Raw genomic sequence first — 14,008 nt, 5'->3', positions numbered from 1 at the left:
GTGGGTGAACAGAGAAGAGGAAGACATGGCCCCATACTACTTCCTGTTTTGTACGTCTTGAATTATACAAATGTATCCAACGGAGTGGATCCCATTTATTATGAAAGTAGATTAATTTCCTTGATATATGTTGAAAAGATTTCCATCTACAAGGCTCGTTCTCCTGTCAAATATGGAGGAAAGTGTGAGGTAGAGACAGAGATGGCAAGAGAGAGAGCGAGAGAGAGAGAGGAGGTGAGAAGAAGAGAAAGAAAGAACATAAAGAGAGAGAGGTACAGGGAGACTGAGTGTACAGAAATCTCTTTGCAGCTGCGGTGGCTTTTGAAGTCGCTAGATGAGCAGCCACAGAAGTCAGGAAAGTGACAAATTAGGGAAAAAGCTGTACTGTGCAAGCAGAGCTGCTAAATCAATTAAAGTCAAGCCGAGTGCATACATTAACATCACGCACGCACACACACACACACACACAGAGACATGCACACAGGACAGGAGAAAACAAATAAATAAGAGGAAGACGTGCTCATGGGCTGTTGCTGTCGCTTCTCCCCCACAATGAAAAGAGGGAAAGATAAAAAAAAAATAAAAAAATACCACACCAGTATTTAAAATATTCTGCATAAAGCCAAGTCTCTCCGTCTATTGTCAGTCAGACAGAAGCGATTCATTGTTGCTAGTTTATGGAAATGTCACAATTGTATGATATCCGTGATAGCAGAGTCCTGAGGGAACATCAGGTGGAGAACCAGGAACGTCAGCGCCGTGGATCACAAGTGAATATAAAACCTTTGAGTTAATGTCCTTTTCCACGCTCCAAAAACAACCTTTACCTTTACCACGTTCGCTCGTACACACATTATATTCTTTTTTGCCTGAACATTTCGCAGTTGCGATTCAGAGCCGCATCTTTTTTTTTTTGCTGCTATCAAGGAGCCACTTGAATTTGCTCGGCACCGAATGCGAGTGGACGTGTTTTGTTTCAATTCTTTCTTTATTTATTTATGTATTTTATCAGAATGCCATTCAAATGGAAGGATAAGCATTTGCATGACAACAGGCAGAGGAGCTAGAGAGAGAGAGAGAGAGCGAGAGACAGCCCCAGGGAGAGACAGTATCCATAAACAGGAGCTGGTCCCGCCACATTGCAATATTCTCCGTACAGACTAACAAACACACACATGGCCCTGCACATCCCGCAACACTCTGTGCTAAGTATGACAATAAAGAGAGGAAGGCTGGCTGTTTGTATTGCTATTTTAGCAGGATAAAACAATAGGCTGTTTTATTGCTACAGCACAGTGTATGAAACAACACATTTTATAAGCTCTATTTAAAGAGACATGTATTTGTTATTTTAAAACAACCCGTGGTGATATCAAATTGGACAAAAATAATGCTGTATTAAAATGCACTCGGCAGACGAGAGTAAGAAAAAAAACCTAAATAAATAAATGGAAAACAGCATCAGCACACAGCGGGTCACTCGTCTTTCACTAAATTACACTGTGCTGTCAATTGCCGCCTTGAAAATGTAAAATATATGCAATAAAAGAATGAAGGGAGGAACCCACCTAATTTAAATGACTCATGGTAATTTAGAGAAATGTGTTTTAATCTAACTGCAGAAAAGCTCCAGCTAGCGGAGCTTGCAAAGGGAAAAATCTATAAGTCATATCTATAAAGTGCTTTTCATCAGCGTATCAGAGGTCGATGCATGTATGTAAATATTGCTTGCCAGAGCAATAATGTTGTCTTTCATCACAACAGTGAATCGTTACACGTATTGCGCTCGCCAGTGTGTTATTTAGTTATTTTTTTTTTTTAACGCGGGTTCAATACACACTCCTCCACAAGACACATACTTGCTTTGACATGATTTGACATAAAGTTATTATTAATTTTGGTCAAGGAATGGAGACTGGTGGAATTAATGCTGCTGTCAACACACACACACACACACACACACACACAGGAGATTGACGTGCAAAAAATACAGCATAGAAATACTACATGTAATTCTTTTTACAGATACAGGATATATTTATATCAGCGAATTCAGTATATTCAATAATTGTATTTTTTTTTTTAAATATATGTGTATATATTTACATACAAATAGATTTCCATTTTATGTGCTGAATTTTATAAAGTTTGATACCAAGTTTCCATTGCGTGACAGAAATCCACATGTGGACACGCACACAGTGGAGATGGATCGCTTGTATGTGACACGGCAACAGAGCAAGCGAAAGACCTCACATTTCACCGGTGCCCTTCTCTAAATACAGGTCCAAATCACACACTTCATCTGGGCCCAGAGGTGGAGCCCTCCACGAGTTTAGCCCCTGTCTACTAACTCCCCCACACACACCTTCACCAACCTTCTGCCAGGCTGTTTGAGAGAGAGAGAGAGAGAGAGAGAAGGAGAGAGAGACTAAGACTAGAGCTGGGCAGTGTCAGCAGCAGCGGTACTGCTCTCCAGGCCCTGTCTTTATCCCCGCCTGAGCATTAGATGTGATTACTGCTCAGCACTCCACACTGACAGAGAGCTCCCAGAGACAGCAGGAATGGGCGAGAGACATAAAGACACACACACACAGAGGGAGAGCATGGAGGGGAGAAAGGCTCTTTCAGTCCCTCTGCTGCAGCTACAGTGATACAAGAGTGCCCCCTGCTGTTTCCGGCGTCTGGATGTTATGTACATACACATACACACACGGACATGCACAGTCTTTGAAATCTGGCGATGAGAGAAGGAAGGGTCAGCGGCACCCATGCATCTGCGTCTGTGTGCCGCACGTTGTGAGGTGAGGTGTCTTAATTACAAGTCTGACCACTTTAAGTGATTCACGTCTAACTAATAGCCTCGCGTTTCCTGTGTTTCCTCCTCTCATAAAACTTCTGTGAGGCTGCAACAAACGCGTGACACATCTTTAACAATGCACCGTGGTGAGAAGTTTGACAATCCATGTAATCATGTAATTTTTTTAACACACCCTCCCTTTTGTTGAGCATTACTGGACAGCAGGTTACTAATGTGGTTTGTATAAAAAGCACAGGCAGAGGCATGTTGAGCATTTAGAAGGGAGAAAACCTTTGTTATGACATAAATTGGGTCGCTGATATTTTATCATCATCATTATTATTCTTGTAATGAGTATTATAATTATTATCATTAGCGTTATTATTTTCATTATTATTATTATTTCCCGTTAATCATTTTTTAAGGTGGTTGTATTAATTGCAATATAGTATTACATCCAGATGCATTTTTAAAAATAATATTTTCCTAATATTTAATATATAATAATATTTACAAAATACAAAAGGCATATATTTCTAAAACCTATATGAACACGTTCTATTTTCTAAAAAATAAGTGGGAGCAGAGTCAAGTTGGGTAGGTCTGAAGTTAGTGTGTGTGTTCTTGGATATTACGAAGGAAATAAATTCTATTACACAACTCTGAGTCAATGATACAGTGAATTACACAGGCTAAAACAACACGGTGAGGCCGACTATAGGATCTGAGTGTGGCTTTACCATGGTCTCCATGAGCCTCCAGTCTTTCTCAAGTTGCTCCATTGGTCTGGTCCACCAGCTGCAGAAGCGGGCATAGCGCTGTCCCTGAAACCAGTACTGTCGCAGCCACTCAAACTCCACCTGAGAAAACACACATAAATAACATAAATAATAATAAAAAAAATAAATCTAACCCATGCATCTGAAAAACTGAAGCCGCAAAAACATTTGTAAATACCATTTTATAATACATTTTGAATATATCATATGAGGTATATCGATGTAACTTTACATGTCTTTATAGATAATGCATCTACTTTTACTAAATACATACATTAAATACAATACCTTTAGCCTAATTTGAAATGTATTCCAAAATAGTCAATTAACTTACAACCAGAACAATTATGTAGATTAATATAACAATAACTTAAAATACAATATTGCCTTTTTTTTTTACTTTCTAAGTAAAGTTAAATTGTAATAAGAAATACATTGGAGTTTTATAAATTTACAAAAATACAACCTAAAATAAAATTTTGCAGTGTTGTGCATAAGGAAATGTGAAAGATGTTTTCGTTTTTTTAAATATTAATTAATTAAATATTTTTTAAATATTAATGCATGTACTAAATAAAGTACATTCACAGTAAGGACACAGTTTTTAATTACACATGTAAAAAAAATGCCCCTAACACATACAGTACAACCACACCCTTACCAAACAACAGACACACACATACTGTTTATGAATGTCGGTTCACACACACACACACACACACACTCTGACAAACACTTTCCAGTCAGTACACCTGAAAACTCCACCCTCTTCCTCTTCTCCTCTTTCACCTCCCTCCCTTCCTTTCCCTCCTCTCTGACACTCTCCCTCCATCTTGAGATTACATTCCCAGCTCGAAAATTGCTCCCCTCTCCTCTGCCACGAGTGTTTCTCTTTCCTGCTCTTTTGAAGTGCCGATTTAATCCTCACAAGGATGCTCCGTGTAACCAGGTGTAGCCTATCTCCTTCTAAGCGCGCCTTTCTGTGCGTGAGGATCGCTGTGTTTGTGCCCCTGCCTGTATCTCTCTACATAGGTGCATTAGTGGCTTTGTTAATGTCTGTGCATACAATTGCCGATGTGAGCGTGTGTGTCAAAGATTGCCCCGTTTGCTGCAAACGCAAGTGCGAGACGCTGCGAGTTGCCCTCCCCCAAAACGTCCTACAAAGCATCATCCACCCAAAACAATGCACGCTCTATTACATTTCGACGCAGACAACTGTATGACACAAGATGTAGTTGCATACAAAGGAGACGCACATCACATGGGACTGAGGGAGCTATTGTTCCTTTTCTGTGAACAATTTTGTTTATTGTTCTTCTAACAGAGCTGTAGCCTGCGAAAATATCTATAAACTCACAACGGCAGATTAGCTCTCCCCAAAAGGTCTTAAGCCTCAAAAGCTCGACGAGCACATTTTGCCCGTGTTTCCAGTTGCATTATTTTCATGAAGAGATTTTTTTTTCCGATGAGACAGTCATTAACTCTCATCTAACCCTGTCTCCTACAAATTACGCTCGTATACAGCTAATTTGTACTGGCTAATAAGTTCAGACCAATTTCAGCTCAGTCTAAAATCACAGCCCTCTCATTCGTATCAATGAGGCCAGTCCACTGGTGACGTGGACGTGCCAGTGGCGTGGTAGGAGTCAAACAACCCACAGTCAGCTGGACTATTATCTACTTTTTACTGCACATGTCACTGCGAGCAGAGACTCAGAAAACTGACCACTGTGATTTAAATTCAAGTAAGATCATATTTTATGGGATTATAGACCACTGTGTGCGGTGTTTTGTGGTATTTGAAAAGTTTCAAGCTGGACTGGAACTTAATTATGTCTCATCAGCACCTCAAGCAACACATCCCCACCTTGCACTGTCTGAATGCAGAGCTGATTTCAGCCTGAATGCTCAGTATTGTGTACTTGCAGTTGCAGTATCCACACATTTCCTTTCAACACGCTACGGCAACAAAAAACTCACAAACTCAAGGTCCATAGAAACAAAAGTGCCACAAAAACACTTGAAAAAATGGGCCCCAAGGTGACATTAGTAGGCAAGAAGACTTGCTTGGGCTTGGTGTTGAGACACTACTGAAAACATTTCAAATGGCCATCTCTGTATTAGAATGCACAACACTTTCTCTTTAGCCCCCCAAACAAGTGAAAACAAATGATAATGTTATCTTCATAAACAACTTGACTCAGGTCTGTCTTGGGTAGAAGCTACACACAGTATCATCCTGCCATTTGCCTCCAAAAGGCTCTGATCACAGCAGGGATGACATGCAAGGACCGGGGCATGTCAGGCAGAATACACAGCCAGTGGCACTGCTCAGCAGCCTCTCAGTCACTCCATACAACACATTTTCAAAGAAATGTCATCCTTTATGGTCGCTTCAACACTCTCCAAATCCACTCCCCTTCGATCACTACAGCTCAAGCACACAACAAAGCCTTTGAGCGCTGATACTGGACGTCCTTTTTTTTCCTGTCTGTCCCTCCTTCTTACTCTATGATTGTCTGCCTGTCCTTTAGTGAGAAGAAGTCAACCTGTGTCTCCACTTTGAGCTGACATGGCTGCCTGTCCCCCACTGTGTGGGCCAGCGGCAGCCACAAAGCAGGCCATCTAAAGCAACTGGCCACAGTGGCATTTGGTGTCCGGCCACCCAGCTGAGTTACCAAGAGGGGAACTCAGACTAAATGCCACCTATCCAGGCAGACAGATCGATGATGTGTGAGAAAGAGAGAGTGGTTGTAACACCTATTTTTTGTTGTTTTTTTCTGTGAGGGAGAATGAGGGGGGACCTAGTGGCTCCCCTGGGGCAGTCACTGTCATCTCACCAGGTGATGGACACACTAATTACACATTAGCCCCACATTAGTTGACCAGTCTCCGCCATGGCAACTCTGGACTTAAAGCCAAGTAGCCCCCTTTTCCCATTTAATGAGGCGCACCTTCACAGTATTCCCAGAGCGGGTCCAATCAATTTCCCGGCCAGGGCCCTGAGGTTGGAACTGATGAGAGTGGGATCGATCCCACTCTGCCGTCCTCTGTTTACCTCTGCAAGAGTAGTCAAACAACAACTATGTGATACTGTACATACACATATTGCCGTATACATTCCTGTTCCTATTTATAAAATGTTAGTATCCGTTCCTTTTATTCTATCCCAGGCCACAGAGTTAAAAGTGGCCCTGGCTGCCATCTTGGTTGCTAGTGGAGAGGAGCCACTTCACATCAATGTGACTAATCATTAAATTGCACTTGAATCACTTCATTAAATCTTTTTTTTCTCAGGGTAAATCTTTGCAGAAGTCAGAACAGGTAAACCCAATTACTTTTAGAACATTTTATCCCTTGTGGGTAGATCTCTCTTTGTGTAGCACTTTCAAAACAAACTTACAAAGTACAAAGACATAAAAAAAAACTCAATAAACCTGTGGGATGAACAATAAACATGTCTCACATGAATTAAAAACATTGTAAAAGGGTAATAAAAGTGGTATATACGGGAGGAATTACAAGCACGGACTACAAACTGCTGGCATTAATAATTTCAAAGAAGTGATTTGTAAGATTACAGTGATATTGCCACTATAAGCCCCACAGCCAAACAAAGACCGAAGCGCCTGCCACCTGGGGACACATGCTGGCCTGAAAAACAGGACACAGGAAGGTCACACACTCCTGCTTCCACACAGTTTACTTTCTGCCAGAACATGTGCTGAAACCTTGTCCCACCCTTCAATATTTACTGTGGGGGGACTAGCATCATTAGAAGGGGTCCCTCAGGGTACTCTGTCACACACCCACCTGGGAAGTGACACAGTGGCTTTAAATGAGACAAGACGTTTGTGTCTAGGATTAGCATTTCAAAGACAAACATGCACACAAGGGCCGTGTGGTGATGCTATGTGAGACTAAACCCCCACCCACCACCACCACCACCACCACCGCCACCGCCACCTTAGACAGGAGGTAAGATTAGAAAGAGACAGTCAGAAGGGCTGCAACAAACAGGTTGGAATTTCAGTTTTCTTCATTTCTGTCTCTGCCTCCCATCAACCCCTACTTCATCTCAACATCCTGGCCCATCCCCAAACACATACTCAGATGGAAAATGCTCTGCTTCATCATCGCCACACGCCAGACCCACCCATGTCAAACCTGCCCCCACCCCCCCACCACCACCCCTGCACCTCGTTGCACAATGTCAATGACACATCAGCCACTGCTAGCTCACTGTTTAGCGCTTTTTAGGGAAAGGCCCATACGGCACTGCTCAGGTCAGGCTGCCAGTGCTTCTCAGGCTTGTTTGCTCCTTGGTCGTCCATGTCAAACACGACCTATGCAGTATGCGCCCGCCAAGCACCAAATTGTGCTCCCATCATAAATAACTCCACTAACAATACATCACATAAGTGGGTGTTCTGCTCTCATGGGCAACGCCAAACAAATGGCCGCATCGATCATTGCTAGTGCCAGGTAGGGTGGGCTTGAGCCCCCGAGAGCATCCCCCCCTTACTTAAACCTATACGCATAATAAAAATGCGTGCACCTGCAATATTATAAATAGCATCCAGTTTTCCTAAGTACATCTGCCTTGCCCTCCTGGTGGGGCCCATACTTGGTAATCCTGTGGCGCTATGAGGCTAACTAGCAGGTGCTGCTAGTTCAACTAATGCAGCACTCCCCTGACACAGACAGTGCTATTGTTTGGCGATGCTGAATAATTAATATTGTCTACAACCTTTAAACAACCTTACGTCAGACTCATCTGTCATGGCGTCCTGCTGAGAAGCCTGGGCCCCAGCGTCAGCTACGATGTGCGCTTTAAGCCCAGGGGTGTAAAGGGGGAGAGGTGAAGTGCTATATTAACTGTTGGCCCGCGGCAGGCTAAACCGGGAGGTTGATGGCTTCACAGACGGCCCCTCACGTGCTTCTATTTTTGACCTCACTCCATCCCTCAGTACACCAAGCCAGCGTCACTCATTATTGTGTGTGAAAAGGGGTTAGTGAGGGGAACGGGGCATGACTCCATCTTTAGATAACATATGGAGAGGCTATTGCCTTACAATCCATCACAGGCCTGGACAAATGAGAACAACGGGAATTTCATATTGCAGGCACTTCCCTCAGTCGAAACAACAAGGTAAGTAGAAAGTAGAAAATGGCTCTGATTCCCACTCAGTTGTTTACAGAGGGTTACCATGTTTTCAGAGGACTGTAAGCATGGTCAGGAGCTCCCCTGATGCAAGAGGGAATAGAAGAAGCACATCAAACCATTTTTTGCCATTTTGCATGGCAGCTATTTAATAAATGTATTGGTTTATTGTTTGATAATTCAATTATTAATGTTAAATTAAATGATTCATGATAGTGACATTGTAATATGAAACTTCTAATATTTTTCTACCAAAGATTATTAGATGAGTCACTTTGTATTGGTTCAGAACTGCATACACAGGTGTTTGAATCCAAAGCACAAATTCCGGGTTGTTTCGGTGAATTAAAGTCCTTAAAGTAATATTTATTACTGTAACAGTGACGCGCTTTGTCTTTATATTATATAGTGTCTTTACCTGTCCTGATGAAATCCTGCCATATGTTGTAATGGCTGTGAGTTTTAACATTGGAATAGATTATGCCCCAAACGTTTGTCATATTTAACCCTGGCGTTTCAGATGATATTGGTTTCTTCAAAACATTGAACATCACCATGAAGTGACTTTGTAAATTGTTTTGTCCTGTTTTTTATTTTTTTTATTTTATTATTTCTTCCTATTGGCTGCAACAATGTGACAAAGTGACTAAGACACAAAGGTATCCTGCACGTTGTGATGATGATGATGGGTGTTTAAAATCAGATAATGAAGGTGATCTGGGGTACGTTAAATTTGCTTCACAGTACAGGCCTCTGGTTGACTGCTAGGGAAAAAAAACAAGCATCAGGTATTTTCCAAACGCTGTTCCAGATCCACAAATTGGGAGAAATCAGCCTAACACAGTATATTAACAATTAATCACACTAAAAAAAAGGAAATCATGCGAAACCCACAGAAATATGTCTGCCCAAGCACGCAAACACGCATGCATATTCACATGAAAACATGTGAAATAAAAAAAAAAACCCACACCACTATGTCCCCACCTCATTGTGAATCTCCTCACAGTGCTGTAGCGTTGTCGGCAGCAGGGCCAGCAGGCTGTGGGAGCCTGTCTCTGGGTCAGTGTGGAGGTTAGACAGGGCCTCTTGGCAGCGTGACTGGATGTAGGTCAGGGTCCCTCTGGAACACTGGTACAAAAGAATGAGACACAGTGTTGTACAAGTAATTTCCATGCAGGGTTTAGGCCTTGAACCTGTGTGACATGTAAAAATAGCTACCTAGGTAAAAGAGCTCTACCAGTCATATTGTAGCCTTCACATTGTTTTAATCAACAGAGAAAGCATTGCATAAAAAGGCTGTATATTAAGTCTTATATAAGTGATCGTGCTTCTCACTGGATTATAATATGATTTTTCTTACTGAATTAGTAAAATGAAACTTCAGACCTCAAAACATCTCTCCATTGCTACGGAAACATCACTTTTTGAATTTTGTTGGAGTTGGAATTTACCTGAAACAGTGTTGATGGTTTTCCTTTAATATAGCGCATAAAGTATGTGGAGCAATCCTTACTGCAACCAAAAACTTGAAATGTTATCCACCATTCAAAAACAAATCTGAATCGCTCTGGGATTGCCGCTCACCTCAGCCATTCTGTGCGTGGAACTAAAGCGAGCATTGTCTCCAGATAGGACACAGTGCTGATGGGTACTGTTCAGGTCATCTGGTAAACAAAGAGAAAAGAAGTTCTATCAGTTCTACCAGAAACCCCATTTTAATCCAGCAGTAATAACTTAAAACATTACAGATTACAAAAAAGCAACTTGAAGAATAGAATAACAGTTGCAGTGATATTATCGTGGTGTGGTTTGAATTTATAGTAATTAAAAATTGAAAAGACCATTAAAAGAAAAAACAGCTGATAACAGAAGAGCAGATGAAGATCAGAGCGTGAAGGAACATGACAAGTAAATCACCTTGTGCTCTCAGACAGATTGCACCGCACCGCATCGAATAGAGTGAGCAGCATTGTACTATAATTTTAATTACCAAACAAAACCAGATTGCACTCAATCTGTCAAGATGGAAGATCCATACCAACAAACATTTGTCCAATATCACAAGAGCTTTACAAAGAGGACTTACTGCTGTTTCCTGTGTATCTCTCCATGTGCTTCTTTGTGTGTATAGATGTTTCTCAGCTCTGCCATTATTTGCCTCATACCAATAATTAATTTAGCCATGACAGAGCTGTCATTCACAGCACATGTGCATATTTACATCCGCCTTGAGCAAGAGTACACCGTCTAATGCCTGTGATTTGAAAGTCAAACAGCCAAATGGTTTTGGGAGAAAGATATTATTGTTTGGTGGGTGAAAAAAAAAAAAAAAAAAAGATGGTGACAAACAAAACAACTTGCCGCTGTTTTCTTCACCCTGATGAGATTGGGAAGAATTAGGTCTCTGGGCAGAATTACTCTGCGTCTTTAAAACTGTTTATATCCAATAACAAATTATCTCCATCAATCTGCTCTTTTCTTGGCGCGTCTGATGCGTCAGTGGGATCAGGAGGGAGTAGAGGCAAACTCGATAACTGTAATAAATATTTATCTTTCTTTCAACCCCTGCGCCTGCTGCCACTTGTCCTCCGTTTCCAGGAAGCAGGCTTTTAAATATATTGGGTCAACTCTTTTCTCCAGTCCCCCTGTGCATTGGGAGCTGGAAATCTGATTATTGAACAGGCACGGTGTCAAGAGTTGCATTGTTCTTTTTTAACCACTAAGATTCCATTTGGGTGGAAATGATGGTGATTCAATTTGCCTCCAGCAGCTCAGACATTAGCAGTTCAAAAAGGCCATCCTGTGACAAACAGTGTTGAAAAGTCATTATGGTGTCTGTGGTTATACGCAACGGTAATATTCTCTTAATGCCACGAAATGTGTCACTAAAATACTGCTACAATTGACTTTAACACTTGGTTTAGTGGTGCTGAAATGGTGGTGAAGGCAAATCACCCGTCCAATAAGCTGGAGACTGCATTCTTCGCATGTGTGAGAACATTTATTTTTGTGCATAGGAGCTGTGCAAATTTATAGGAGCACATTCGTGCATCAAGCCAAGTCTTTAATGCAGGTAGACAGAGAAAAACGTAAGACAGCCAAGGACTGTGCGAGCTGCTATCGTTGTGCAGCAGTTGGCCTCTCAAGGGCGTACTCGCCGAGTGGAGCATAAATCCCTACTGATCCGCGACAGTCAAGTCCCATTAGAATGGTCTGCACAACAGCCCATCACTCTATTATCATGGCTGGCCTGAAAGTGACTGTTCTATTGTAAATCTTATCCAGCTAAAGGAGGTTGGCTCCAAGCCCTTTATATTCAGTACAGACATTTCTGCACTCATATGACAACATAGCCACTTCAAAGAGAAAAAACTTCAGGATTTGTTACTTGGAAAAAATTATTCAGAATGACAAATTAGTGGCATATCTGAAAGATGCTCCAGCCATAGTGTGGATACAAAAGAAAACCGTAATATAATGTTCCGATACTGACATCACACAGTGCCTTTTTTTCCACACTTTGGTGTCTTTAAGAATGATAAAGCCATTTTTCGATTCAGTTGGGAGATTTGTCTACATGCCATTCCCAGTCTCGGGTCATGTGCACTCTGGATCAGGTCTGTATATGGGATGTTATTAGCCAGGGGATGAGAAGTGCTTGGTATTCACCGGACCAGATAGTTTGGGATCTGCTCGCACTGTTCAAAATCAACTTCTGAGTGACCAAAATGTCATTTAAATACCTTTTGAAAAACTCAGTTACACTAAGTGGCTTCTGTCTAGCCACTCTCCCTCAAAGGCCTGATCGATGGAATGCTGCTGAGGTGGTCTTCCTTCCATCATGGCATTCCATCTAGCTCTCCAGGACTAGGCTAAATCAGTCTGTCATCCTCAGTCCACATTGTCTGGCAGTGGCTTTTCAGTCTGCTCTGCTCTGGTGTGATTTAATGGATGTAGGCTGTGGGTATGAGCCTGCCATTGGCCATGTATCTCAGGTGTCATTCTCCCCTTCTTCCATTTCCAGACAGTTATGCTTTTTTAAAAAAAAAACAAGAACCTGCAGGCTAGTAACTTACATGTTAAAACTGGCACGTTTTGACAAAGACGTCTTATCACTCAAGCAAGATGACATTGTTCACTGTAGAAGCTTTCGCCATTGACTCAGCCATTTCGACGACAGTGATTGCTTCCCCGGGTGCACATGTTCCACCAAACGTGGTTCCCCGCAACACAATTTTACAGGGGCATCATTCATGGATGTTGGGAAAGAGGACACGAGGACAGTTGGTGCAACAGAGGAGAACAGAGGGATACAGGGATACAGGGATCACATAGTGGTGCATGGCTAGCACTGTTGTCTCACAGCACGAAGGTTGCTGGTTCACTTCCCGGGTTCGGGGCCTTTCTGTGTGAAGTGTGCATGTATTGCTGCTGTGGTTTTGTGTGTCGGGTTTCTCTGGCTTCTCCAGTTTCCTCCCACATGTCCAAAAACATGCAGAGGTTAACTGGACACTTTAAATTTCCCATGGTTGTGAGTCCAGGCTGTACCATGACCTTTCACCCTATGTCGTCTAGGATCGGCACCAGCAGCCTTGTGCCCCTCATGTGGAGGATAAAACAGTAGACAATGGATGGATGGATGGGAGAGGTATTAGTTCACTCTCATTATAATAAACACTGACAGCATATGTGATATATTCCAAGATGGATATACATACTTGCTGTTGGAGGGATCAAAACACTGATCTCTTAATCACACGAAAGCCTCTCTCAACACAAGGTCACATACTTCATGAATAATCATCACATATGAAGTTGACGACCCGATTAGATAGCAGAACAAGAAAATAATGAAATAAAGAAGATCCTCTTGGTGTATTAATTTTTACACAAACATTGGGAACAGCTATGCCGTTAGAATTGGGACACTGGCACAGTATTTATCATTGAGACACATCTGTCTGTGCAGTCGAGGACTGACACCAAGTAACATGGCCAGCATTACATGGAAATTAGGACAAATCAAATTGGAGAATAAAAGTCGGAACCGAGCAGGTGCCTTGACATTCCTTGTTTCAGATGAAGGGATTGAGAGTTTGCAGTTATTATTATATTACAATGAGATAGATCTCTTTGAAAAATCCATCATCCATCCAACTAGAGTCCTAACTTATTACAATACACATGCTTCTGCTGTGATGTAGATACATGTCCTCACATTCATTGAATTTGACAAAGCAACAAAGGGCAAAAAGGTTAAAA

General features: G+C 41.9%; 1 protein-coding gene across 1 annotated transcript in view; it reads right to left on the bottom strand.

Annotated features, from left to right (window-relative positions):
- fto (FTO alpha-ketoglutarate dependent dioxygenase) overlaps nucleotides 1-14,008 on the bottom strand; it is a 114,338-nt gene that overhangs the window by 74,222 nt on the left and 26,108 nt on the right. The window contains exons 5-7 of the mRNA XM_044030823.1: nucleotides 10,331-10,410; nucleotides 9,731-9,874; nucleotides 3,541-3,660 (exon numbers count right to left, since the gene is read on the bottom strand). Of these exons, the coding sequence (XP_043886758.1) occupies nucleotides 3,541-3,660; nucleotides 9,731-9,874; nucleotides 10,331-10,410 (344 nt within the window). The remainder of the gene's footprint in view (nucleotides 1-3,540; nucleotides 3,661-9,730; nucleotides 9,875-10,330; nucleotides 10,411-14,008) is intronic.

The sequence above is a fragment of the Solea senegalensis genome, linkage group LG7 (genome assembly GCF_019176455.1).
Source record: "Solea senegalensis isolate Sse05_10M linkage group LG7, IFAPA_SoseM_1, whole genome shotgun sequence".
Classification (NCBI taxonomy): Eukaryota; Metazoa; Chordata; class Actinopteri; order Pleuronectiformes; family Soleidae; genus Solea; species Solea senegalensis.
The sequence above is the reverse complement of the archived record's forward strand: the minus strand, read 5'-3'. Positions and strand labels throughout refer to the sequence as shown.